This window comes from Cricetulus griseus, chromosome 3 (genome assembly GCF_003668045.3).
Source record: "Cricetulus griseus strain 17A/GY chromosome 3, alternate assembly CriGri-PICRH-1.0, whole genome shotgun sequence".
Taxonomy (NCBI): Eukaryota; Metazoa; Chordata; class Mammalia; order Rodentia; family Cricetidae; genus Cricetulus; species Cricetulus griseus.
Window position 1 is genome coordinate 201,993,649 of NC_048596.1, and position 27,234 is coordinate 202,020,882.

Sequence of the window (27,234 nt, forward strand, 5' to 3'; positions counted from 1 at the left end):
AGTGGACATAACACTTAGGAAGCATTAGCAGCCATCTTCAGTCTCCTGTCCCCATTTCTCTAATATTATTGTATCTTTCCAAGGTCTTTCACTTTAAAAACATAGATAAGAACTTTGTTTTTACACTATTATTGTGCTGTTTTATATGGAACATATTTAAATTGTATAATTAGGATTTTAAGTACAATTGGCATAAATAGGTTTAAAAACCATTCAACCAATAAGAAAGCAAGTTCTCTGCCTTCCAGCCTGGCCTTGGCCCCTGGGTGTGATGGAGGGAGCAGGTGGGTAAGGGAGGGCTTCCTCTAGCCAGCGAGTGGCTCCTGCTGGTCCTTTTCTGTTAATTAAAGTCCCTGCCTGCTGCCAGCCTCCTTCACCTGCCCCAGGGAAGAAAGTTGGTTCCTCTGATCTGTCTGCTTCCTGTACTTTTGGAAGAATGTGGAATCGCTCTCTGTGCTCCGGGGCCCAGGATGGACTCATCTCTACACTTCTCCCATTAATTAAGCATAGCTCAGTGCTTCTGAGAAAACAACCTTGGGGCTCCTGGAGTCTTCCACCATGGAAACTCTTTGTCATTTGCTGGCCAAGACCAAGGGGTTAGATAGACAGCAGGGTGGTCACAGTCACCACAGGGTGGCAGGGACACATTCACACATTGGCAGCACAGGCTTTACTAACAACTAACAAATGCACACTGGTGCCTTTTGAGCAGCTGAGAGATTTTTATCCCAGGGTTTCCTGTCTCTAGAAATGAACTTACAGTCTTTCCTTCATCACACCCAGGCCATGTCTAATTCTCCAGCAGGACCAAGACAGTTAAGGACAGGGTTTTCTTGTCCCTCATAGACTAGTTGTAAGCCAGGACTGACTATCCAGGCTAGGATCAGGCAAGAGACCTGGCTGAGTGGAACCTTTACATCTACTCCAGGTGGGCTACCCTTTCCTTTCCAATGAAAAGTTTAATGCCTTTCAGTCTGTCTTCACTGGTGGCTGGGTTTTCCAGCCACTAGGTCCTTCCCCTCTTCGTGCATTTATGGGAGACATTGTTCATAGCAAAGCAGGCCTCATCTCTCCTAGAGAAGTGGGTGGCAGGTGCTGACGAGCTAGAGCAACAGTTTGAGAAAGAAAAATGGCTATATATTCTTCTCCATCTGGGGAAAACTACAGTGTCTCATGAGGGGCACGTCCTACTACTAGCCAATGTTCCCATCATCTCCCAGCAAGCTGCAAGTGTCCATTACGCTATGGAAAAAGGAAGGTGCATTCTGGATGGCAACATTCAGAATCTAGGCTGTCTTGTCTCTGAAAAGTTACTCCCATGTTCTCATTGTCACATGGGGTTTGTTTGTTTGTTTGTTTGTTTTTAACACTCAGAAATGCAAGTTTTTAAGACTCATAGTACACGTGGGTGATATGTGACATTTGGTCCTGTGTTCTTAGGCCTGCTTTACTCTGCTAGTCTGTCTCCTTAGCCACAGATGTCTTGGAGCTTATTCCCATGGAGGAGTTCCCAGCTGTGGTCTGTCTGAATTTTCTTCTTTTAGAAAAATGTTTTAAAAGATTTGCTTTTATTTATATGTATGTGTATGCCATAAACACATGGGGGTGTCCACAGAAGCCAGAAGAATGTGTCAGGTCCCCTGGAGCTGGAGTAATAGGCAATTGTGAACTGATCCATGTAAGTGCTCAACTCGGGTTTTCTGGAGCAGCAGCAAGCACTCTTAACACTGAGCCATCTCTCTAGCCCCTGTCTGTACTTTTGTACACAAAGGGCTCCTAGTGGCTTGCTCTCACTGTTTCCAGCCTCTGAATCTTCACAGAAGGAGATTATTTAGGCACTGTCAGATGCTGTACATCTTATTTGCTGGCAGGTTTGAAATCTGGCCCACTCAATTTCATTTTTTTATGGGCTTTTAAAAATTATTGGGTTCTTTGTTTGGTGTGTGTGTGTGTGTGTGTGTGTGTGTGTGTGTGTGTGTGTAAAAGCTAGAGGTAAATTTTTGGTGTCATTCCTTGGGGACTGTATATGTTTTTAGAGAAAAAAGGGCTGGCCTGTGTAGCATGAAAAATAAAACTCAGTGATTGATATTGGCATTCAAACTGAAAGATCAGAGAAGCAAATCATCCAAGCCAGTAGCTCTTTCCTCTACCCAGGCTGAAGTGATCCTGCCCTCAATGTGGCTGGAGACTAATTGCCTGAACTTGACTGGAGACCAAAATGCCCCAGACTGAATATCTGCCCCTATCTTATATATACCTCAAGTGCTGGGATTAAAGGCGTGTGATCCCAAGTGCTGAGATCACCTTTGTGTACACTGTTTCTCTTTTAGACTAGAACAATTTCATGTAGCTCAGTGTGGCCTTGAACTAGCAAAGAAATCCATCTGCTTGTCTCTTGAGTCCTGGGATTAAAGGTATGTGCCACTAGCACCTGGCTCATGGCTAATTAGTGTGGCTGCTGGGATTAAAGGTGTGTATCAGCACTGACTGACCTCTATGGCTTCTGGCTACCTTTGCATTCTGAACCCTTAGGCAAGTTTTATTAAATCATAAATAATATATCACCACAGGCCTGGAACTTGCCATGTAGGCTAGACTGGCTAGTCAGTGAATCCCAGGGACTTGTGGGTCTCAGGTTCCCAGCACTGGGATGAATAGTGTATACCAACTCAACTGGGCTAGAACTCAGGTTTCATGCTTTCACAGCAGGCATTTTACCAACTGAGTCACGTCTCCAGCCCCTGCTTTGTTCAGCTTTGATGTCCAATCCCAGAGTGCTGAAGGAACCAGCCCAAACCCTCCTAGATAATTCTGTCATACAAAAGGCGGTTTCCCTGGCTCTTTGTGTACATTGGAAAACACAGGCCCATTTGTGCTGTGCAGTCAGGCTATTTCTCCTGCTATTGAAGGTTTTGGTTCTGTTAATTGGTTCTGTTTAACACTAAATAAAACAGAACATGTTTGTCAGTGAACTTGCTTCTCAAAGCCTGCTTTGAACAAGCACGGGGTACTTGAAGACATCTCTCACCTTGATCAGACCTAAAGAGGTCTAAATGTTTCAGATGCCTTGTGCCCCTTCAGACATCTGGATGCTTTTAAAAGAGAAGCCCACCCACTCAGGGTGTGACCATACAATGTGGAATTTAGATGAATATTTCTATTCTCCAGCATAACAAAGATGCACCCTTGGAGTCCTAATGTGTGTCTCTCTGCTTAATGGAATTTACACAGTGACTGTAGCTCTCAGCATGGATGTGGAAAGTGAAGCTTATCACAGAATCTGTTTCAAATAGATGAGAGAGATACTCTGTGTGTGACGGACAGGCATTTGTCTGAGGTAATGATTCTTTATGAAGACTGTAGTTTTGGAGGGAAGATATAGATCATAGAGCATTCTTGGAATGCATTTGCAAAGAAACTATTCTGAAAAACAGCCCAGAGGCTGTGACAGTAATAGTGAGTCGAGGAAAGGCATTAGCGTCCACTAAGCTCTTCCACGGTGGTAGTCGAATCTGGTTTACCTCAAGCTGTGGGAGAGGGAATGAGGCTTAGCAACAGAGCAGACATCCTGGGGCTCAAATCGAATTTTTGGGTTTGTATGTGTGTGTATGCGTATATGTGTGTGCAGTGCGGGGGTTTTCGATAGTGTCATAGCTCAGCAATCCCTAAATGCTGATGGCTTGGCAACTACTGGAGAAGACTTCTTAGTCACCTGTCTTTCTCTGACTGTGTAGCCTGTGACTTTCACTGTAGGAAGGAGATGTTGTTGCAATAGGTAGCCATTGCAGATACCTTATTTATTACATGGCTGAGGAAAACAGAGGTCCCGGTGAGCTGGCTGAGTTATGGGAAAGGACAATAACCAAGATGGCAGCTCAGTCAAGAGATTGTGGTCTCCGTCTTGTCTGTCACCCTCCCATCACCCCACAACAACAGTGGAAGTTGGCAGTAGCTTGAAATCCAATCCCAGGTCAACATACTTCCTATATGAGCATTGACCTATTAAGCCCTGTGATAGTTGACTTATTATTTAGTTACATGATTTTTCTTGTTCAGTTGTTTGACTCAAATGCCTCATTCTGCCTCTTCCCTTTGAATGGCTTTTGAGGATAAGTTGAGAAATTAGCTATTTAAACAATATCAATCCAGTGTGTAACCAAAGGGATGGCCTGTGTTGCAGTGGCTCTCCACTGATGATGACATTTCTAAAACCATGCATCCCATGAGGCTCGGGGCCTTTCCTACTAGTAGACACAGAGCACACCCCACCTATCGATGATTTCAGTGGGCTTCCTTTTCTAAAGTGCCATAGATTCAGAATGACAATAATACACAAGACATTCTCTTCTTTAGATACAGCCTGACACTGTTACCAAAGGCTTATCAAAACAACCATTATTAGGTATTCCCTGACATTGGAATATGAATGCCAGTCCAAAACTTCTAAATGTTGGTTTATCCCAATGTCCTATCCAAGGATTTAACCATCCTTGTGGGAGATGTGACCAAGTAAAAAATGCCCTGAAAGATGCTGGCCATGGAGTGTTGATGGTTCCACGTGCATGTGGGTAGTATCATGCCAGCCATTGGATCTAAAGTGCATGTGTTAGGTCTGTGGATTTATAAAGTTGTCTTGAGAATGTCCTCCTCATCAAAGGGAGCCTTGTTTTCTCTTTTAAATCATGCTCCTTGAGCTGGGAGAGCAGTACAGAAATCTGACATCAGCTTTAACTCAACACAGCTGAACAGGTCTATCATGGGCCTGCAGATTTGATCACAAGGAGACCTACAAATGATGTTTGCAATGATGTTGGCTCTACTGAGCTGCACCCATGGAGTGACTGCCTGTAAGGCTATAGGGCATCCTCTGATGCCAATAAGAAGTTGTGTGTGTGTATGTGTGTGTGTGTGTGTGTGTGTGTGTGTGTGTGTGTGTGTGTGCTTGCATGTATGTCACATGATGCTGTCTAGAAGTGCAAGAAAGGGATTGCTTTCTCTTTGTATTAAAGAATTACAAGGTGTTTACCAGACACCATAGACATCCCAGAAAAGCCATCATATGAAACTGGAGAAATTGGGTTCTTAGTCTCATTAATAAAAAAAAAAATTAAGAACAGATCACAGAGGCTTAGGGACAAAGAATGCAATCAAATGAAAGCCTATAGACAATTTGTTAACATTTAAAAGGAAAACCCCAAGACAGGCAAGCTATAAATCTTGTAGGTGGAGTAGTGGAGAAGAGAAGCAAGAATAAACAGCATCCACAAGAAAAAGGCAGAGAAAAGCAAAAGAGCTTAACTCAGAAAGGCTACAGACCCAATGGAACCTCAAGAATGCTGCACTAGGGGACAGGAATTCTGGGAAGAAAAAAAGTACACTATCTTAAGGTGAACCTGCCTTCCACTGGGTGGCCACCAGCCAGGCACCTGACCTGCCCCATGGGATTAACCCTAAGTAAGAGACAAGGACCTGCCCCCTTTCATTTTCAACACACAAGTACATGTGTGTGTGCATGTGCACATGTGTGTGTTCATAAAATGCTGTTTTAGTCATTCAAGGCTCGAAGTTGCCCCAGAGGGCAGAGGGATTACCCCAGACAAGTTATTATAGTCTATATTGAGGTGCAGACATTTGATGTTTGGAAAAGGCTTCTTTGTCTGGCTCTGCCCACCATCTTGAGAGCATTGTCCAGGATACAGCAAAACTTTTTCAAGACTTTCTACATTAGCTTATATCCCATTGCCATCACCAAGTGCCTAAGGCTGGGAACTTTATAAAGAAAGGGATATTTAGATTACAGTGAGTCTAAAAGTTCAGGGTCAGACAGCCCCATTGTTTGGCCCCTGGTGAGGGACCCTGTGGCTCTGTCACCTCACAGTAAGTGGCATTGTGGCATGCAGAACAAATCAGAATGAAAGACCTGAAACCAGAGAGTCTCAAGCTTGTTCTTTTAAAACATTCTTCCTAGTAGTCTCAGACACTGGCATCAGCCCCTTCTAAGGGCAGCACCTGATGGTCTGACCTCAGTGGGCCCATCAGGCCCTACTGAATAGGGACCAAGTCTCCCCACATTAGCCTTACAGGGATGAATCAAATCTGTTAGCAATGGCCAGGGTAAGGGCTTAAGCATGGGCTTGGATCTTCTTTGAGGGAGGCAGGGATCAGCTTCTGGGGCAGCAGAGATGTATGTAGCCTGGTGGAGGCAGACAGATTACCAGAGCTTGTGTGGGTGGGGCTTCCTCAGGGACTCATTCCTTGAAGAGGAATTACAAAGATCTTCCAACTGGGGGTGTGAGCCAGGCCCAGGAAAGAGCTGGGCCATGAGGCTGTTTGCCTTCTGCAGACTTGTTCATTCTGACCCACAGGGAAAAACAGTTATCCCCCTGGGTAAATGACAGACAGAGTGTCCAGAAAAGAAAAAAAAAATTGAATTGCTGAAAAGATTGCTCAAGGGGCAAATTACAGGAGGGCTTACAGGGCAGTTTTCAAAGGCCTTTGATACAACTTACACTAAATTATCCTCAGAACTGCTGATACCTAGAAAGTCCAACTCAGTCAGGAATTCTGAGAGGGGCAAGAGGGGTGTGGTGATAATTTTTAATTATCAGGTATCATTCATACAGGTTTTCTTTGCCTCTATCAGATACAGCAGAGGTGCTGGACTCAACACTGTCATCATAAATACTGCCACTTCTGGTCCATGTAAGCTCTGGCCCTGGAGGGAGTGGCCTGCCTTCTGCCTTCTTAGGAGCTGAGCCCTCCAGGAACTCAGACTCTGTGTTTCCCAGAGGTGGAATAGGAGAGACTAGTCTTGGTGCCCAGGTCATCTGATACTTTGAGACATTTTCCTTACATGGAAAAGAAGGAATGATGCTAGGTGGTCCCTGAGACCCTACCAGCTGTCACACTCTGTCCTGGGAGTTAGAGCTCTCATAGGGAAGCCCAGGATGCTCTCAGAACCTATGTCTGTGTCAGCTGTTTATTGATGCCTATACTTTAATAGTTTCAGAGGGGCTTGTACCTCAGCAGTTAGATCTCTGTGTGGGACCTCCAGTCAATACATGCATGTTATAATTCATTTTGCTAACATGGGATTTTCAGTGTTTCCGGGGTTTTCTTGAAGGACAACCTAAGAAAAAAGTTTTCTTTATTTTAAGGGAAGGAGACAAACATCTTCATATCTTCTATCTTCCTTATTCTTAACTATAGATGAATTTTTAACAACAAAAAGAAATGTACAAAAGAAGAAACTGGTATGTGGTTCTCAAGTAAAGCCCTTTTCTTTCTGTTGGGACATCCCCAGGAGGTGCAGATCCTGAAACCCCTGAGCAGGAGAGAACAGCTCTAGGTAAGATCCGGTTAGAGAAGGGAGAAGCCAGCCCTGGTGTTGAGGGCTCCACGCTTCCCAGGAGACCTCACTCTTCCACTTGAGCAGCAGCATGCACACTCAGCAACAGGAGGGCACCACACTGAGGCAGGGCATCACCCTTATACTCTTCCAGACAGCCAACATGTGCCTAGGTGGGTGTGAAGGATGGGAAACAGTGGCCATGTTTCTTTCTCCTGCCTCTCATAATGTAAATCTCTTGCCAGGCTAAGTGTTTACCAAAGAGCCATTTCTCCCAGAGCCAGACAGAAGTAAGGGCCATGGCCTTATTATAATCAAGTATGTCAGATTCACTGTTGCATGTCTTTTGGAGGATTTTACCTGGTAATGATCTGTATTTCACATACGCGCGCGCGCGCGCACACACACACACACACACACAAACATCACTTGCCTCTAACCATTCTCATTATGCCTGGCTATTTTTGGCACTTTGCTGGGCTCATAATACTTTAATCTTTGTGGGTTTCAAATCTTATATTTCTATTTGGCATGTGCACATACCCGTATGATTTTTCCCATGCTTATTACAGTCTTAATAGAAATAATTCCAATTTAAATATGTAAATTGTTTCTCTGATAGATTCCAGGAAGTGGAATTACTGAATCACAGGATAGGGACAACCTAGAGGGCTTACTGTGTGGTCTGAGGTTGCTCAAATTCACACCCATACTGTCAAGCCTGCACAATGTTTTCAGAATGGCTTGGCTGAAATGTAAAGCTGTATTTCTAGCTTGTTCAATTTGACTTTCACTTTTGGGTGTAGATTGAGTTGTTTGGTTTGATTTACTCAGAGTGTTGTGTTCCTTCTTTTCCTATTGTCAGTACTCATACTGTTTTGTTTTGTTTTTTCTCCAAATGTGACTTGTGGTCTGGCCACTGTCAATCATTCCTCTGCATATGTCCCCTCCTTTTCCTCATTGATTTTGGGCATGATCAGGGTGTTTGCTAGTCATGGCTGCTATCCTCACTGTGTGTAAGTCCCCTCCTTTGCTCTTGCATGTCTGCGTGACAATGCCATGACTTTTAGGATCAATAAAATACATGGCCATCTATTGTTCTCATGTATCCTTTCCTCAATGATATGATTAAAGTCACACAAACTATCCCTTGAGCCTCAAACCCTAATGGTATCCATGCATCCTCCACATTGCCTGGGGAATTTCCTTTCTTTTGTATATACAAATGCTAGCATTGTGTGAGATTTCTCCAGTATTTACATTAGTTATTTGTAGTTTCCATTAGCACTGTTTTATTAAAGAATTGTCAGTCATTGGACACATAAACTGTGAAGTGTTGCAGAATGAACAAATGGAGCAAATGTTAAGGTGAGTATCTGGATTTGATTGATATTCCTGGGTTCTGATACTGGCTAATACACTATGCAGGATCTCCAAGGACTTGGAACAGTGCCACTTGGCCTGACCACTTTTATGTGATTATTAGATATTAGCTGCAGTTTTTGTAGTAGCCTGGCCATTTAATCAGAAAAAACAAAAACAAAAAACAACAAAAAATCCTTAGTTCCTTCTCAAAATTCTTTTAAGTCTTCACACTTAGCTAAGAGATTATCACCTTTATATTGTGGTTGATATTTAATTCTGAGCTGTTTCTTGCTTGCTTTTTTTATTCTAGGGTTGCCTACTTTCCTCATTTTCTTGACCTTGTTGATTATTTTTAAGAATCCATGGCCTTCTATAGACCAGGTGTTACTCATGGGGCCCTAGGATGAAAGTCCAGCCAATGGCCCTTGTGTGAGTTCACAGCTCTTAGGGGACATAACTCATTTCCTAACTGTTGCTCCACAAGATGGGCTTGGGTGGGGCCTGAAGGAAGAGAAGGATTTAGAGGAGGGGGAACGAGCATGTTCTCCTAGGAAGAACGGGGGGAAAGGTGGTGATTCAGGCTACTTTGTGGGGGAGTCAGGAGGGGTAACTAAAGTACACTTTAGACCAACTGGTGCCTCAGCAGCCTTTAGACTCTATTGTTTAGTGCTTCTGTGTGAAAGAGTGACAGAGGTGACACCTGCTCATGTGTGGGACACACATTTGAAAGGGAAACACTACAGACGAGGGGGCTAAGACCCATCTATTTGTTCATTAAACCATGCTTGTCACATGCCTGATGCCCAGTGGGGCCCTAGTACTATGTCACTGCCTTAATGGGGTGGACTCACATAAAAAGTCAAGTGTGGTGGCATCTGCTTATAATCCCAGAGCTGGGGAAGTGGAGAGATAGGTGACTCCCCAGGGTACACTCTGGCCTAGTCAATGATCTCCAGGCCAACCTCTCTGCCTCAGAAACCAAACCAAACCAAAACAAACCAAAACACAACAAAACAAAAGACAAAAAATAGGGTAGATGCTACCTGAAGAACGACAGCTGAATTTTGTCCTCTGACATCCGTACACATGGACACACACGAGTGTGCATACTCCCACATGCATATGTATCTATACACACATGAGCACGCACACTCTCATATGCATACACATATAAGAGCGAATGAATAAATACAAGTAAATAAATAAATAATTCCCCTTCGGAGTCTGGTTTTCAGGGGCTGCGTCTGGTTTGCAGATGAATGTTCAGTTCCCTGCTCACCTCCTGTGCCCTTAAAGACATATTCCTCTGTCCTTCTATATTAGCCCAGTTTCCCTGGTGACACCTCCGACCCTTTTGCTGACATTTCTATCATATTGGGAATTGTCTAAGAATTCAGCTGGAAAACTCAGGCTCCCTTGGATAAATCCATCTGCGGGGCCTCCATGCTAAAGTCAGGCTTTAATCAAATCAGGTAAGGCAGGACCTATGTGTGCACAGCTTATCCTTCAGTTACAACTTGAACTTGGCTCCTGTGTTCTCAAGAACAGCCTTCCAAGGAAAGGGTACATCCTGCAGGGAACCCTGCACTGAAGTGCAGAAACCAGAAGAGCTGACTGTGTGTCCTGACTGTGCACATAGCCCCAGCATCCCACAGCTGACTCATGATCCTTTTCTCATTCTTCACCCAGGAATCTCATGTCGTTTCTGCTGAAGTTGGAGAAAAATGTGAAGCCATAGGCATGAGGCTCCTGTACCTCGAAGATCAACTTCACAAGGCTATCCACAGTCGCGATGAAGCTCTCTTTCATATCCTTTCCATTTTTCAGAAGTTACTTTGCAAATGAAAGTCTAAAAATGCATACCACTTCCCCATGGCCCTGCTTATGGGGGTGAATTGATGCCGTTGTTATTTGTGGTTCAGTACGTCTTGGATCTGAGTTAATTCTGTATGGAGCACTTCACCTCTAGTTTCTGTAAATAATCCAATATTTTCAATTATTAAACCCAGCTGCTAAGTATTAGCCACAGAGTTCAGATAGGCACATAGCCAAAACCAAGGCAAAATGGAGATTTTGGTAGGCTCAAAGATGGGACTGTGTGACCACAGGGGGAACAATAAGAAAGAACCAAAGCAATTTTACTGGCTCGCCTCCTTAAGGTCCTCTTCAGTACTAAGATATTCAAGGTCTTCTTTGAAGTACTTTGTCTGGCCTTTTACAAGTCATAAGTACTGGGGTATCAAAACAAACACCACTATGGGTACCTTCTTTCTGATGTCTAACACATACTCATGGTTAAGCTTCACATAATCCTTGGTGCTGATAATGACAATTTCTTACACCAAACTCAGTTTCCTAGTGCCACATCTACAGACACCTACATCAGAGCCAGCTGCCCAAGCCAGATGGCAAGAGGACACAGGGGCTCAATTGTGTATGCAGTGGTGTTAGGATTTATTGACAGAATGAGTGTTAGGGTTTAGCAGCAAAGTATCTTGGTGGGTCCAGGCCAAGGCATGTTACAAAGAGACCACACCACACAACAGATCTCACACAAGAGATTTATTGGGGCGGGAGGAGAAAAAAGGTTATCTTGGAGTAGGGATGAGAGAGAGAGCAGAAGGCAGAGAGAGAGAGAGAGAGGAGAGAGAGCTGTGATGTCGGGAGGAACCTTTTAAAGGGCACACATGTCACATGGGGAAAATATGTAACTTATAGTGACAGTGGAAATGTTCTGCACCTGTCAGAGGTGGGTGATGGTGTTGGTGTTTGCCGGTTCTGAGTCCCTAATTTCAATGGGAAACACGCATCCCTGGTGATGTATGCATGCTATTTGTCACTGGTGAGCTCTTTAAAAGAGTGTGAATGGGTTCTGTCCTAGCTTCATTTCTACTTAGTGTAATAAAACACCCTGACCAAAAGCAACTTAGGTTTTATTTGGATTACAATTGAAAGGGTTTATTTAGCTTTTACTTCCTAATTAAATTCCATCACTGGGGGAGGTCCAGATATGAACTCAAGTGGCTGGTCTACTCACATCACATCCACAGTCAAAAGCAAAGAGAAACAAATGCACCCATGCTGCCTTGCTTACTTACTTGTCTTAGCTTGCTTACTCAGCTAGCATTCTGCTCTCTTGGACAGCTCTGGGTCTAGCCTAGAGAAAGGTGCCACCCACAGTAGGCTAGATCCTCCTATTTCAATTAACAATCAAGACAGCACCCCCCCCCACACACACACACACAACTGAGGTCCATTCCCAGGTGATTCAAAGTCCCAGCAAGGTATCAGTTAAAAAGTTACACAGGGACACAGATGGGGAAAGGCATTCTTAGCTTACCCTGAATCCCTCAGCTAATTAGTCACAAGTGGCCCTTTGTAGCTATAGTCACCCCCTTGTCTATTCCTCTCTGTTTGATATACTGACTTTTAGATGTTTGTGGGAAATTTAGCATTTTTGGTCTTTGTTCCTCACTGTCTGACTTTTTAGAACCTTAGTTTCTATTTTACTTTATCTCCATGTTTATACTTAAGTAGCTTTGAACAGCCAAAGATTGTTCTCACTTAGAAGTATTCAGATGTATGGCTAATAATGGAGTCAGCATATCTTGTGATAACTTTACATCTTTGCCCTTGCTTATTAACTCAGCAGGCTGTTCCTTGAATGCTTTCTGCCATCTTTCGACATTTTTAAAAATACTCCGTTCTGTACAGCGCCCTGCCTCTTCCAGCTCCAGGATGTACTCTATTACTGCATAGTTGTCCAGGAGCAGGAGAAGGAGGTAACAGACTTCTTCTAGGGGACATGTTGTTTATGAAATAGGATAGTGATTATTGCCAGGCAATGACATAGAGCCAAAGACTGGGGTGGGGGTAGGGTATGTCTGCTGGGACAGCTGAGTGGAACATGGCTCATGATCCAAACTGTCATGGGGGGAGGCACAGTAACTTGTGATACCACCCATGGTATTGGGAGATTGTGGTGTGGCTTCTTATATTTTTAGTGGCTCAGGAAACAGAGAGATCAGGCCAGAAGTAGGGGACAGGGGATAGGGGACAGGGGACAAGGATTAAGGCCCACAAGACTCATCTCCAGTGACCCACTTATACCAGTCAGGAGCCGCCTCTTAAAACTTCCACAACTCTACCACATAGCACTACCAGCTGTAGACCAAGTGTTCAAGCACTTGAGCCTGTCCAGGACATTTAAAATGAAGACCATCCCACTAGGGGCAGGAAATACTGGGTTAGGTATGACATCAGCCCCTCCTTAGATAACAACTACACCACAACACTTATTTACCCCCCAGCTTTCCTCTGAGATCCAGGCTGTGCCCTGTGTCACTGAGCAAGAACAACATACAGAATGTGCCTTTAAGCTCCGGGAAGTAGCACTTGGATCGCAAAGTAGCACTTGGATTTGAGTTTAACAATGGACCCAAGACAGGAAGCTGAGTTCACAGTGCTCTGTGGGGCTCCCTAACAAACAAAAGCTGTTGTTTCAAATTAGAATTTATCAAGGCATCCAAAGAGGCTGCAGGAATCCCCTAGCCAAACTCTGGCTGCTGTGTGTTTTCATTTGCAATCAAAGGCACAATGCTGAGTGTGGCTGAAAGAAAAAGCTTACAACCAATAACACAGAAGAGCAGTGCAGGGAGGGCAGTGTCTCACTTGATTCCATTAAGCATGCTGCCAGGACCCACTGTGTAGGTCCTTGGTAGGAGATGATGGTGTTTACTCCAAGTCTACGCTGGGAACGTGCCGATGTAAACCCACATGGGACACCTTTCTGGAGGACTTGAGTTCCAGATGCTATGGTTGTCCATCTTTCCTGGGGTATGTCCTTATCGTAAGCTACATGCCTGTGGGAGTAAGCAGGTGGTGTGCCAGTGTGTCATACACAGAGGGTTGGGCTGGGGACATGCAATATGGTGGGGACTTCTAAACCTTCTGAACAGTTCTTGCACAGCCTGTTTGTGTCAGTCTGCCCGGTGGGAGAGGAAGGCTGGGTTGGCAGAGCTGAGGACAGAGGAAACAGATAGGCTGTTCCTTTGTCATCCTGGCAGGCTTCCTCAGTTACAGGCATTGTGAACACCCCAAACCATCAGCTGAGGTGACTGTGAGCCTCTGAACTGTGCAGTTAACTGGGAGAGCAGGCGGTGGGGAGGGGCACTTGATGCCTCTAGAGACAGGACAGGGATGTGACTTCACAGCTAGGCATGCTGGGATCCATTAGCAGTGGTCTGAACCTGCCGTATGATTTCACAGATTCTGGATTCTAATTAGCAGTTCCATTCTGAACACCCTTTAGAGTCTGTGTAACTGCTCCTCCATGTTCAGAATACATTTAGGCTCAGTGAATTTTTAGGCAGGATTTTTTCCCCCTCCTTTCTTTTTCCTTTCACTCCCATACCTCACAATAGAAGGAAAGGAAGCACAGCATATCCTGCATCTTCCAAAGCCCCAGGCATTTCTGCCAGCCTCTGCTGAGTCATGGGTGAGCAAGGACCAGGCTGAGTCTATTTACATGGCATTTGCATTCCTGTCCAGAAGCCCTCTTGGGAGCCTATTCTCTCTGCTCATTGGAATGCGAGGTGCCCAATTGATTCGTCTTGCTAGCCTTGATGGCATGCAGAGACTAAATGTATCCAGGCTCATGCATAAACTCCACAGCCCCAAAGGGCTCCTCTCTGGTTCCACTTTCCAGTGTGTAGCCTGAAGAGGCCAAGGTAACAGAGCTGAGAGGGTGCTTGCCCTGCCTCCTTGGAAAAGTTCTTTTGCCTCTAAAACTAAAGAGCAGGAAGGATGTCTGTGAAGAGCTTCAGTAGTTTACAGTGGGAGGGTAGAGAGCCAGGCAGACTGCTCTCTGAGCATGGTGCATGCCCCGCTGATGCAGGGGTGGCCACCATGTGTTTCCCTCTGCTTCTTGCTGAGATCTGGGTAGGAAAAGTTGGAGCAGACAATGTGTGCAGACCAGGATGGTCCTGATGCTAGTGGGACACCGTAGGAACTTATCATGAGGTTGGTGACACAATCTCCCTGGGCATGTAGCAGGTCCTTTTGTCACCAGTAGACAGGATCTGGGTCAAGTGTCTCCAGGTTCTTGGAATCTTATTCAAAGCACTGCAATAAGTATGTATAGATTTGTGGATGTAGCAAGGATATTTTCTCCACAGAAAAGCAATAGTACAGGTCAGAAAATATGTTTTCAAGAATGACAATGGACAACATGAGACCAGATACTCAAGGGCCCCGATTGTCCTCTCAGGGTTCCTGTCATGGGGTTCAGGAGGGGGATTTGGTTACTAAAAATATGGTTTGTGTGGTCCTCTCTTTTGACTGACAGATTTTAAGTCATATAACCATTTCTCTTACTCCCTTCCCATAATGTATAATGATGCTAATCATATGCAAATCAGATCATGCATAGACTTAAGATGGAAAATAGGAGATTCCTCCTTAAAAGTTCACTCTGAGGATACAGTTTGCTTTACTGTACGTGCATCTAGAAGCAGTCTAGGCCTGATCAGTACTCCTACCTTACTACTGGAACAGTTGTTAAGAAGGTGAGAAACTGATTTCATTGCTCAGAGATGGGTGGGCCTATGGCTCCATGCAGGTGTGTGTGTGTGTGTGTGTGTGTGTGTGTGTGTGTGTGTCCTAGGTGGGAATAGGTTGCTGAGTGTATTCTTCTCAGGATGAATGTGCATAGCACTTGCAGGTGAGAGTTGTAGGTTGCCAGGTGCATTGTTAGAAGAGAGATGTATGTACAACCAACGCCAAGTGGAATCCTGGGTGTTAAGTGATTTCCTATACTTGCTTATTTCCTGGGTATGTCCAGACAGGGCTTTCCTCAATGACTGGTATCTTGCCTCTGGCTTCCCATACAGATTTTCTGCCATAATTCACAATGGCTACAGAGGATTGTGTGTTGCTTTTACTCTGAGCTACTTGGGAAGATGAGGCAGGAGGATCTTAGGTTCAAGGTCAGCCTGGAAGCTTTCTAAGATCCTGTCTCAAATTATAAAAGGAGAGTGGGGATGTAACTCAGTGCTTGCTTACAACACAAAGCCATGGGTTCAATTCCCAACACCCTTTCCCCAAGAAAACAGAGCAGTGAAAAACAGACCAGTTCAGGTGACTTGAAGACCTACTATGTGCATTTGTACATCTTTGTGTCTGTGTGCACATGGAGGTCAAAGGTTGGTATCAGATATCTTCTTCAATTGCTTTCAACTTTATTTTTATTTTTTCCAACTTTTTTATTTGAATTAGAAACAAGATTGTTTTACATGACAATCCCAGTTCCCTTCTCCCACCCGTCCTCCCCTCCCCTCCCCCCACCAACTAAAACCTTATCTGTCACATATCTTTTCTGCTCCCTCTGGATGGTGAGGCCTTCCATAGGGTGTCATCAGAGTCTTTCGTATCCTTTGGAATAGGGCCTAGGCCCTCCCCCATATGTCTTGGCTCAGGGAGTATTCCTCTATATGGAATGGGATCCCAAAGTCCACACCTATGCTAGGGATAAATACTGGGCTTCTACAGGAGGTCCCATAGATTTCTGAGGTTTCCTCACAGAAACCCATGTTCCTGGGGTCTGGATCAGTCCCATGCTGGTATTCCAGCTATCAGTCTGGGGAGCAAGAGTTCCCGGATGTTCAGGTCAGCTGTTTCTGTGGGTTTCACCAGCCTGTTCTGGACCTCTGTGCTCTTCACTGGTCCTTCTCTGCATCTGGGTTCCAGTTCATTTTGGTGATTAGTTATGGGTGTCTGCTTCTACTTCCACCAGCTGCTAGATGAAGGCTATAGAATGGCATATAAGTCAGTCATCAATCTCATAATCAGGGGAGGGCATTTAAGGTAGCCTCTCCTCCGTTGCTAAGATAGTTAGCTGGTGTCATCTTTGTAGATCTCCAGACATTTCCCTAGTGCCTGATTTTTCTGTAAACCAAAAATGTCTCCCTCTATTATGGTATCTCCATTCTTGTTATCATGTATTCTTCCCCTGACTCATACTTTCTGCAAGACAAAGTGTGAAATAACCTTGAATTAATTGGTACAGGAGACGACTTCCTGAACATTACACCAGTAGCACAGACACTGAGGTCAACAATTGATAAATGGGACCTCCTGAAACGGAGAAGCTTCTGTAAAGCAAAGGAAACAGTCAGCAAGACAAAATGGCAGCCGACAGACTGGGAAAAGATACTCACCAATCCCACATCTGACAGAGGGCTGATCTCCAAAATATACAAAGAACTCAAGAAGCTAGTCCCCAAAACACCAAACAATCCAATTAAAAAGTGGGGTATAGAACTAAATAGACAATTCTCAATAGAGGAATCTAAAATGGCTGAAAGACACATAAGAAAGTGTTCAACTTTATTTTTTAGGACAAGGCCTCTCACTGATCCTGGGCATTGCGGGGAAGGGATGTTCAGCTAGCCTGGCTGGCCAACCAGTTTCAGGGGTCACTCTGCCTCTACTTCACTGGCACTGGGGTGACATATACCATCTTGCCTGGCTGGTAGAACACAGGTCTTCATGCTTGCATAGCCAGTGTTTTACCAACTGAGCTCTCTCCCAGCCCCGAGACCTACTTTTGATTAAACTATCAGACCTACTTTTGATTAAACTATCAGAATGGCCACTAGGAAACCCCAGTGAAGATAAAACATTCCATTCCTATCACATAAAATAAGACTCCATGGAAGACTTCAGTTTTCTGCAAATGGCTGCCCTTCCAGACCTTGGTAAAGTACTTGGCTAGAATGCACAAGGTCCTGAGTTTGATCCCCAACACTCATAAGACTCTACAAGGTGGCTTGCACCTGTGCTGCTAATACACAGAGTCAGAAGCAGGAGAATCAGAAATTCAGAGTTACCTTCTGGTGTATAGTGAGTTCAAGGCCGGGAACACAAGAGATCCTGTGTCAAAAGAAAAGAAAAAAGGAAGGAAGGAAGGAAGGAAGGAAGGAAGGAAGGAAGGAAGGGAGGGAGGGAGGGTGGGAGGGAGGAAGGGAGGGATAGGGTAGGGAAAGGAAAGGGAGGGGAGGGAAGGGGAGAAAGGGCAAAGAAGAGAGTGGGAAGGAAGAAGAGGAGGAGATAATCTTGGTTAGATCATAAGGACAGTTTAATGTTTTTCTATATATCAATGGGGCAATATTCTAGAAATACTTTTCAAATACATGTTTAGTGTGACCTCAAGTGCACATCTCTAGCCTTGACCTTCTCTGAAAAGCAACTCAGTCCCTTTCCCACTATGTTTCTCTTGACTAACTTCGTATTTCTCCTTTACTGTGTCCAAAGTTGAATTCCCAAGCTCAGATTAGTAGTACAGCTCTGTGATGCCAGCCCATCATGGTAAGAGACAGTCTCTGAACACAGACAACAAAGCCTGAATCCTCTCCCCTCTTCCCTTCCCATGCACACCTTCCTGCATTTTTTCTCGGCACACTGCAATCTGTTTTCTCAGTTCTTTGCTCAGACCGATTATCAGTACCTCCTTTCCCATCCAGAGTCCTCTTCCCTTTGTCACTGTCACAGCCGCTGCCACGAGTGCCTCATGATTCTCTGTGTGCCTTGTCCCTTCCTTGCATCCTCTTTAGGGCACCCAGTGTACTGAGCCAGGGTTACCATCTCCCTGGAACTTTCAGCATGGCCCACATGCCATCTACATGCCTACATGTTTGTTCTCTGCTCCCCTCACAGGTTTTTAACCCGCCACCAAGAGCCAATTCTGGGCTGCTTTGGGGAAAATACACCCTATACCCAGTAGGAGCAAAGCTATTGCCAATCTATTGAATGAGAGAAGAAAAGAAAGAATTCCTGTCTGCTTATTCCTTTCTTCCAGTGTAAAGTGAGGAGTATTCACGAATGCTTTCTCTGAGTTGCAGGGAGCTAGCTTCTCAGAGGCATGGGGGGTTTAAACATCTCCCTCCCAGGGCCTCTGTCTGGAAGATGCCACCATCGTAATGTCTGGAATATTTATTCCAAAATTCTTCCATAGACCTGCTCTGTGACTGCTCCCACCCTTCCACCCCCATCCCTAGTTCCATTTTTATTCTGGACTTTTGGATTTCAGCACACATCAACTGTTTTGCTCCCCCATCCCTCCACAATGTATGGCTGAGAGCCAGAAGGTGAAGTTTTGTAAATAGGAACATGATTTTTTTTTTTTTTTAAGATTTGGGCTTTGTTTTTAAATGTGTGTGTGTGTGTGTGTGTGTGTGTGTGTGTGTGTGTGTGTGTTGGGGGGTGGGGTGATACGTGCACATGAGTGCAGGTACCTGTGGAGGTCAGAAAAGGGTGTCCAATCCTCTGATCCTGGAGTCCTGGAGGTACATGCAGTTGCTGGCCACCTGATGGAGGTGCTGGGAACTGAACTGGAGTCTTCTGCAAGAGCAGCAAATGCTCTCAGCTGCTGGGCCATCTCTCAAGTCCCTATGAATATGATTTTAATTGTATTAGTGTTTCTTATGCCAAAGGCTTTGTAAATGAGGTTTTCAGGCGCTGTGCTGGGAAATCAGCCATAAACCTTGTGGTACCTCACAAAAGGCTCTCTCTCTCTCCCCCTCCCTCCTTCTCCATCTACTCCCCCCCCCCACACACACACCTTAGGCCCTTCCTCTGTGACTAAGCTGTGAGATTCTATAGTTTACAGATGGGACAATTAAGTACACATGATGTGATTTTCCTGGCTTCCCAGGGGACTTGCCTTCTCAGAGCCCATCTTACTGATTCTTTGGTGCAATAATGGAAATTATTATGTGTGAAACTGATGTGTTAATTTTATAAATTAGGCTTTTCCTCTGGTGGCTTTTCTCTGTCCTCAGCCTTTTTAGTTTTCACTGTGGTCCCAGAAGTTTTCTGAGCACCAGTGTGTGGCTTCATTTCTCTCTGTAAGGGCCTCTGCCATCACTTAGCAGAGAATAGAGTGCTGTGTTACCCCAGACCAGTGTCAAAGGTAACCAGACCCCAGTCAGTTTCAGGATTCAAGGCCACTGTGCACACTGCTCACTCCTTACAAGGGACCAGATCCTGGGACACACTGCAGTTTGGGGCACACGTTTTGGCTTGCATAAAGTTATATGACCCTTCCCCCCCAAGATTTGTAGACCTCTTCAGAGGTCTGGAGGATAAAATCACTTTTTACAACAAAACATAAAGGTGTTTCAGTGGATCCCTTCCTCTCTTGCTCTGCCTGTACTATACTGCCCTTATTCCTTCAAGTGTAAGTGCACATGGTGGACCATCCTGGTAGTGTATGTACATGATCCAAAAAATGAAATCTGCTGAAACTTCCAGAAGATTAAAAAAAAATGGAAAACTTTCCAGGGTGGATTGGCATTTCGGTTTGGGAAAGGCTCATTTGCATATTTCCCAAGATCCGATGAAGCTTCTTATTTTGAAAAGATTGGGAGAAGTTTTATTAGTTATACCCCAAGGGCATGGCTCTCTTTGGACCTGTTTTGACGTTGAACCCGAGGAGAACAACATTGCAGTGCAGGTGGCCTGTGGCCTCTTAGGTCTCTGCACTATCCTCAAACTCAGCTTCTTACATGTCTGACTTCATGGTGACTTGATCTCACCTGAAGAGTTGGGCATAGTTAGGAACTATCAACTTATTTCTCCTTTCCCATTGTCTTTACTGGATGAGATTGTATTCTTTTGCTTATTCAATCCAACTCAGAGTTTTGACAGTGGCACAGAAGGAAGAGGTGGGGGACCTGATTATGTAGGAACAGAAAGACTACTGTTGGTTAAGTATTTTGTTGAATGTCTAGAGAACCGGTTTCTTGGGATAGCCCTTATCTAGCCTGTGTTACCATTTGCTACATTCTTTTTGGCTGTTTTCTTAGAACTGGCAGAAGTCATGATGGTTTTTAAAAGAGGAAGTATAAAATTTACATTAATACTTAATTGCTAGAGTTCTCCTGCTCTCTGAAGGCTGGCTTGCTCTCACGGGCCCTATGGGGGCCTCCTCTTTGTGTGCTCCTTAACAGCATCCACAGTCTCTCCAAGGGGAGCTCCAGATGGTGAAGGAAACACTGCAGGCCATGATCCTGCAGCTCCAGCCAACAAAGGAGACAGGAGGAGAAGCCACAGCTTCCCATTCGACAGCTGGTATTCAGGAAGCACAGGCCTGAGGTGTGAGCATTAAGTGGAAGCTGGGGAAGGGGTAAGCCACATGGCGTCAGTGTGGAGTGGGGGCTGGGGAGGGGATAGGCCACATGTTGGCAGTATTGAGTTTGGGAGCATGGAGGTGGGTCACCACAGCATCTGTATTATTCTTGTCCAGCCACTCTCCCTGCATTTACCCATGTGCCTGGACTAATTCCAAAACACAGAGCCCATGCTGTTCTCCTGTGGGAAAGTGGCCCATGCTTTATCACAGATTGAGTTGGGAGAGTGACTTGATGCCTTTTCTCCTAATTGTCACCAGAGGTTGCTGTCCCATGGCATGATGGGAGTTTCTAGTATAGGAGCTTCTAGTGATAGGCATTCCATCTTGACTGGGTGGATTTCCCTGGAGTGTGTTTCTGTTCTCACTACCATTTTTGTTTTCTGCTGCAGTGCCGTCTTTCTCCATTCAAGAACCTCTGAAAGTAACCAAACCTGAGATGGCCACTGCACTGCGTGTCTTTCTATGGGCACTCCAATGCCAAGAGCTCAGGAACCTCAGAGTCTGTGTGCATCCTTAGCTTCCCAGGCCACTTCCCTGGGGCTCTGCTGTCTTAGGAGATTGCCAGGGGCGCCTTCACAGTACCTTGGCAAGGTGTCACCTTTGTGTTCTCCAGTCATGACTACAGCTCAGAAAGCCTCTCTCCCCCAGCCAGCAGCTCCAGGTCTTTCTGAGATTCAGGCCTGGGAGGTGGGAGTGCAGGGCGGGGCATGGGTACAGGTGGAGACAGGCGCCTGTCTCCCCAGTTCCTACTGAAACTGTTATTCCCTTTGACTCCAAGGAGTCACAGTGTGGAGCCTACAGAACAATGTGGGTTCACTGAGGCAGTGTGGACTCAGAGAGGCAGCTCACTGCTCTATAATGGCATACTCAGGTCCCTGTGAATTGCTCCTTGGGCCCAGCTGAGGCTCCTGCTGAGGCAGCTGCAGGCAGGTTGTTCAAGTGGGCTCAAGGGGTGTACTAAGAAAGTGTGTTAGCTAGTTTCCTGTGGAGGGAGGGTGGAAGGGAGGGAGGGAGGAGGGAGGGAGGGAGGGAGGGCCCATTGTGGCTCCTGGTTTGAGGCTACAGTCTATCACAGTGGGGAAGGCATGGCAGTAGGAACATGAGGCAGCTGGTCACACTGCATCCTCAGCCAGGAAGGAGAGCCAGACAAATGCTGTGCTTCAATTTCTTCCTCCTTTGGATTCAGTACAAAATCCCAGTCCATGTGAGGATGCCACCCATTTTCGCTGTGGGCTTTCCCTCAGTTAAATCTCTTTGGAAACACCCTTCACCCTTACAGACATGCTCAGAGCTTTGCATTCTAGGCAATTCTGAGTCCAGTCAAGTTTATAGTGAAAATAAACTACCACAGGAGGATACCTCAGAGACACAAGTCTGATAAGAACCTGACATAACTCCTGCTTGAGAGCCACAGAACAACTCGGCTAGCCACCCTGTGAGGGCTCATCAGCCTGCCTTCTTCCATTCACCTTCCATATCCTCAAGCCCAATGGACTTTGTATTCTCCATGCAAACCTGCTCATCCCTGCACTCTTGGGGTACATTATGCTGCACCTTCTAGATTGACCCTTGTGTCTTGGAGATCAAGCCTAACATTCTCAGGCATTGAGCTTAGTGGAGTCTGACTTGTCTACCCGAGGAGGCCTCTCTCTCTAAGGTGCTCTGCCTGTCTCTCTGTGGATAGGAATGGAGATGCTCTTACCTACATTTGGGCCCATGTGTCTACAGCTTTTAACTCTTCCTAATCACTCTGCCATTTCTGGAAGGCACCTGGTGCTTCTCCAAGCCTTCCATGCCGAGGACCACTTTGCCTGTTTGAAGACACATTTTGCATATTTGAATAAGAAATATGTTAGTTTGTTCCCAGACTTAATGTTTTGATAGTGTAACCAAATCCCTGAATCATTTATAATTGTGCCTCAGAAAGTCTGGTGAACCAGTCACATGAGTCCCAGAGCCCCCCAAATCATTGACTTAATTCTTGTGGAGCAAAACTTGAAGTCAGGATCACCCCTATTGCCAAGAATGTTCTTAACTTTGACACTTTAAAAAAAGCTGCTTCCTAGGCATGAGGGTTGTGACAGTCATTGCTATCCCAAATGTTTTATGTTATTCAGACACCTCTGTAACATTCTGTGAGGTCATGATGCATTTGAAAGCTTAAGGGACTGAGAAATCACTGGAGTCCTCAGTACAGGGAGGGACAGCTGAGACTCCGGGGTAAACATGGGTATCAGTGTCTGGGCGGGTGAGAGACACTTCAATCACATGTTATGCCACATCTCTAGTCATCCTCCTGTCTTGGAGTGCCATCCAGGTTGGGCGTTGAAATGCTGGTGCTTCCTGTGGCCACACTGTCTTCTCATAACAACCTTTCTCTCATTAGCCTTTTGAGCCCCAGGAGATCCAGGAACTGTGGATCCCCAAACTATAGGACAAGACAGGTCTTTATAGAGCTACATACAAATACCAAGGGAGGTTGGGGCTTGAGTTTAGACTGTTACAAGATGATCAAGACCCCAGCAAAGGTATGTGTTGAAAGTAACAGCTTATCCTTTTTATAACACATGACACCATCTCACTCTTCCTTATGGCAACAGTACACACATACATCTTATAACTCTGCTATATTTCCTTATAGACTCATCTATTGATGAACTGATTTCATAACCTGTCCATAAGCAGTGTGTGATTTCCCTGTGAGGTTCGGCAAGGGAGGAAGTAGCACACAGCCACCTTGCTGCAAAGCTGGACCTCAGAGGGCGGCCAGATTGAGCATCATCATTACCTCATCATTACAAGGTTTAGCTCTTGAAACTTCGTGGTATTGATCACTCCCTGAATGAGGTTAATATGTCACAATCAATTCCAGTTTTGCTTTCCTTAGTAATGAGGCTGGCTCCCTCCCCAGGAATGCATGTGGATGGGCACCAGGCGGAGCCCTTCGCAGACAGTCCTGCAATGGCACTTCAGCCTGAGGAGGTAGACTCTTCAGATGGTGCTCATGGGCCTCAGGGAGGCAGAGTCCCCTTCCTAAGACCCAGAGTTGGCTTCAAAGGAGGGCCATGGGGAATCCTGACCACCACAGGCAGCTGCTCCTAACTGATGTCCTTCCTAAAGTGCCTTTGATGTCCTCTCTGCATTTTGAGCTATGAAACTCATTCACCAGCTAAAACCCATGACTTCCCTGTGAATTCTGCCTGAGAGTGAGAGACACTGAACCCAGAACCCCATACCCCGGCAAACCCCACTGTGAAGCCTGGGTTCTGATTGGCAGCAGCAATCCCAACCTCTATCCGCTGTCTTTTCCGGTCACCCCAAAGATCATCCCAGGAGCTGACACTCTCAGCCTCATACTGGGTGGGTTTCCTGGAAGCTTCCTATGTAAGTGGTGCTTCTCAGAACAAGTCCATTTACTATGGACAACATGTACACATGCTGTGGACAATGGCAACCACACACACTTTGGTCAGCACCCTCTTGTGTACAGCACTGACCTTTATTTTTAATACCACCACTTTATTTGATTGTTGAATTTTGTCATGTAAGTTATTGCTTTATTAAGTGTCCTGCTTGTTACGTGAAATAAAAACTGGTATCCAAGTCATGGTGCTCCTTGGGGTCATTTTGTATTCTGGAGTATAGATGATAGGAGTGGTTCAGATTGGTTCGTCTCACCTATCTGTGACAAGATAATCAATTGTGTTGACTTTACAGGAACCCTAGTATTTGCAATAAAACCATGTTGTAAAAATCATGCATGTGTTTATATATTCAGATGCCAATGAATCAGAAAACCCTGTCCTAGACTCCTTGACTGAGCTGAAAGTAAAAGTGGACCCAACACATGGGGAACTAGACAAGCGCCCAGGAACTACCAATAGGAGAATCAGACTGGTTCAGGTGAGAAATATGTGAGTCAGGACTGGGAAGGAAGAAACATGAGCTTGATAACATTGTAAGTGGATAGCTCAAAAGTGAAAATGGGAAAGCATTGCAACTGACTGGCCAGAATTAGCTGTTGAAGGGAGCATCTTACCATAGACCTTCATTTTCAGTAGAAATGAAATAGAGGAAATGTCAAGGGATGGTCGAGCATGTCTATAATCTCAGTGCTTGGGATATGGAAGCAGGAGTTAAAGGTCAGCCTTGGCTATGAGACACACACACACACACACACACACACACACACACAGAGAGAGAGAGAGAGAGAGAGAGAGAGAGAGAGAGAGAGAGAGAGAGAGAGAGAGAGGAGAGATAGCCAAGTCATCAATGATGGACATATTAAGATATGGGACCTAGAGGTGGCAGGACATGGAGCTGCTTTCTGCCTTCCATATTCCCTCCAGAGACAGTGCTCAGTTCATTTCTAGGTGTGCTTTGAGATGTCTCATCACACACACACTTTCCTGCTGTAGAGAAAATGTTATGACCAATACCTACACAGCCCAGACGACAGCCCAGAAAGGTCCTTGACAGTGCTGGTTGGTTTTCTCAACTCAATACAACCTAGACCCTTTGAAGAAGGAAGCTCAGTAGATGCCCTCACCAGATTGACCTGTGGGCAAACCTATGGTGCATTTTTTTGATTAATGATAGATGTATGAGGACACAACTATTATGGCCTGTGCTGGCCCTGAGCTGTACAAGAAAAAAGGTTGAGCAAGCTAAGAGGAGAAAGCCAGTAAGCAGTGTTCCTCTGTGGCTTCTGCTTCTATTTCTGCCTCTAGTCCCTGCCCTGTATCCCCTGAGTGATGGAGTGTGACCTAAGAGTTGTAAGCTGATAAAACTCCTTCCTCCCCTAGTTCCTTTTGGTCATGGACTTTATCATAGCAATAGAACCCCTAACTAAGACACTGACTTCCAGGGCAGAATGATTTTCCTGAATCCATTAGAACCCATCTTTGTGGTATGGATGAGCCTGTCCAGGCTCATGAAATGAGTGCTGACTCCTGGAACTCTTGGTTTTAAATCTGCATGATAAACACGAACCCTAACATGTGGAGAGACACCTATAGCCACTTAGCTTACTCTGAGCAAGTTAGTTATGTTTTATTCTTTCCTGTATTATTTTATTCATGACAAAAAAGTAAAAAGAAATTATTTACAAAGATTCATACATAACACACACATATAGTTTTTATCCACACAAAAATGAATTTTTACAGAACTGTGACAATATATTTTGTTTGTTTTGAGGCAGGGTCTCATGTCTCTCAGGCTGGCCTCAAATTCATTATGTGTTGGAGGATGACCTTGAACTTCTGATCCTCTTGCCTCCATCTCCAGAGTACTAGAGTTACAGGTATGTACCACCACTCTTGGGTTTCACATGGGACTGGGGATTGAACCCAGAGCTTCATGCATGCTAGGCAAGCACTTCATTCCACCCACTGAGCCATTTGTTCCCCCACCAGCATAGTTTTCATTCTTTTTGGTGTGTGAATTTCCAGTTTGCTGTGTGAATGCTGTTATTGTTGTTTTTATCGTACGTAACATTTCATGAAATTGATCTGATGTAACTTAGATGTTCTCATGTAACTGAATGTTGAATTTTCCCAATATACTGCTCTTAAAATCAGTGTTGCAGTGACAATCTTGTGGGATGCCTTCCTTGCCTTTGAACGTGCCCCGAAAAGTGCCCCCCTGCATCAGATAGCATTGCAGACTCGGGTCCCTGTAGTTCCCCACAATGCATTTCAACACTACCCTCTGCTTGGTGTTTTCCCTTCACTCCCACCAGACCTCAACGAATTCCTTTTCCTAATTTTTTAAATATCTTGCATCTGAAAGTGATACTAGTTGTATGTCTTTTTCTTCCCTCATTATTTGCCCATCCTCTATAGAGGAAGAGGACAGTGGTTGGTCCTGTTCACCAAGCCCAGCTCCTTAGGGGAGCTCAGAGTGGCTCTAAAGCCTGGCTGTATTCCCTGCAGTGGGGTGTCAGCTCCTGCAGGATAGGGGCACAGGCCTGGCTCAGCTGTCCCCGGAGCCTGTAGTAAGTAACACCCCAGGCTCCATCTTTCTCTGCCTTGATAAAACAGTGGATACTACCCGGAGCAACACAGTCTCCTCAGGTACCTGAACAGGAAGACCTGGAGGGACCATGCTAGCTAATAAACGCTATGGGGAGAAGCTTTTCCTGATGTTTGAGGTCCTGTTTTTTAAAAACTGAAGATGAGGGCTTGGATAATAGTTCAGTCAGTGAGGACCAGGTGTAATGACCCAGAGCTGACCTGTAATTCCAGAGTTGGGGGCAGGACAACGACGGGTCTCTGGAGCTTGCTGGGCAGGTTGTCTAGTCTTCCTGATGAGTGTCTCAAAAACAAGG

General features: G+C 45.2%; 1 protein-coding gene across 1 annotated transcript in view; it reads left to right on the forward strand.

Moving 5' to 3' along the window:
• Positions 1 to 20,882, forward strand: part of Disc1 (DISC1 scaffold protein) — a 173,269-nt gene extending 152,387 nt beyond the window's left edge. Inside the window, exons 11-12 of the mRNA XM_035441703.1 lie at positions 10,403 to 10,520; positions 20,729 to 20,882. Of these exons, the coding sequence (XP_035297594.1) occupies positions 10,403 to 10,520; positions 20,729 to 20,865 (255 nt within the window). The 3' untranslated portion in view covers positions 20,866 to 20,882. The remainder of the gene's footprint in view (positions 1 to 10,402; positions 10,521 to 20,728) is intronic.
• Positions 20,883 to 27,234: the final 6,352 nt, after the last annotated feature.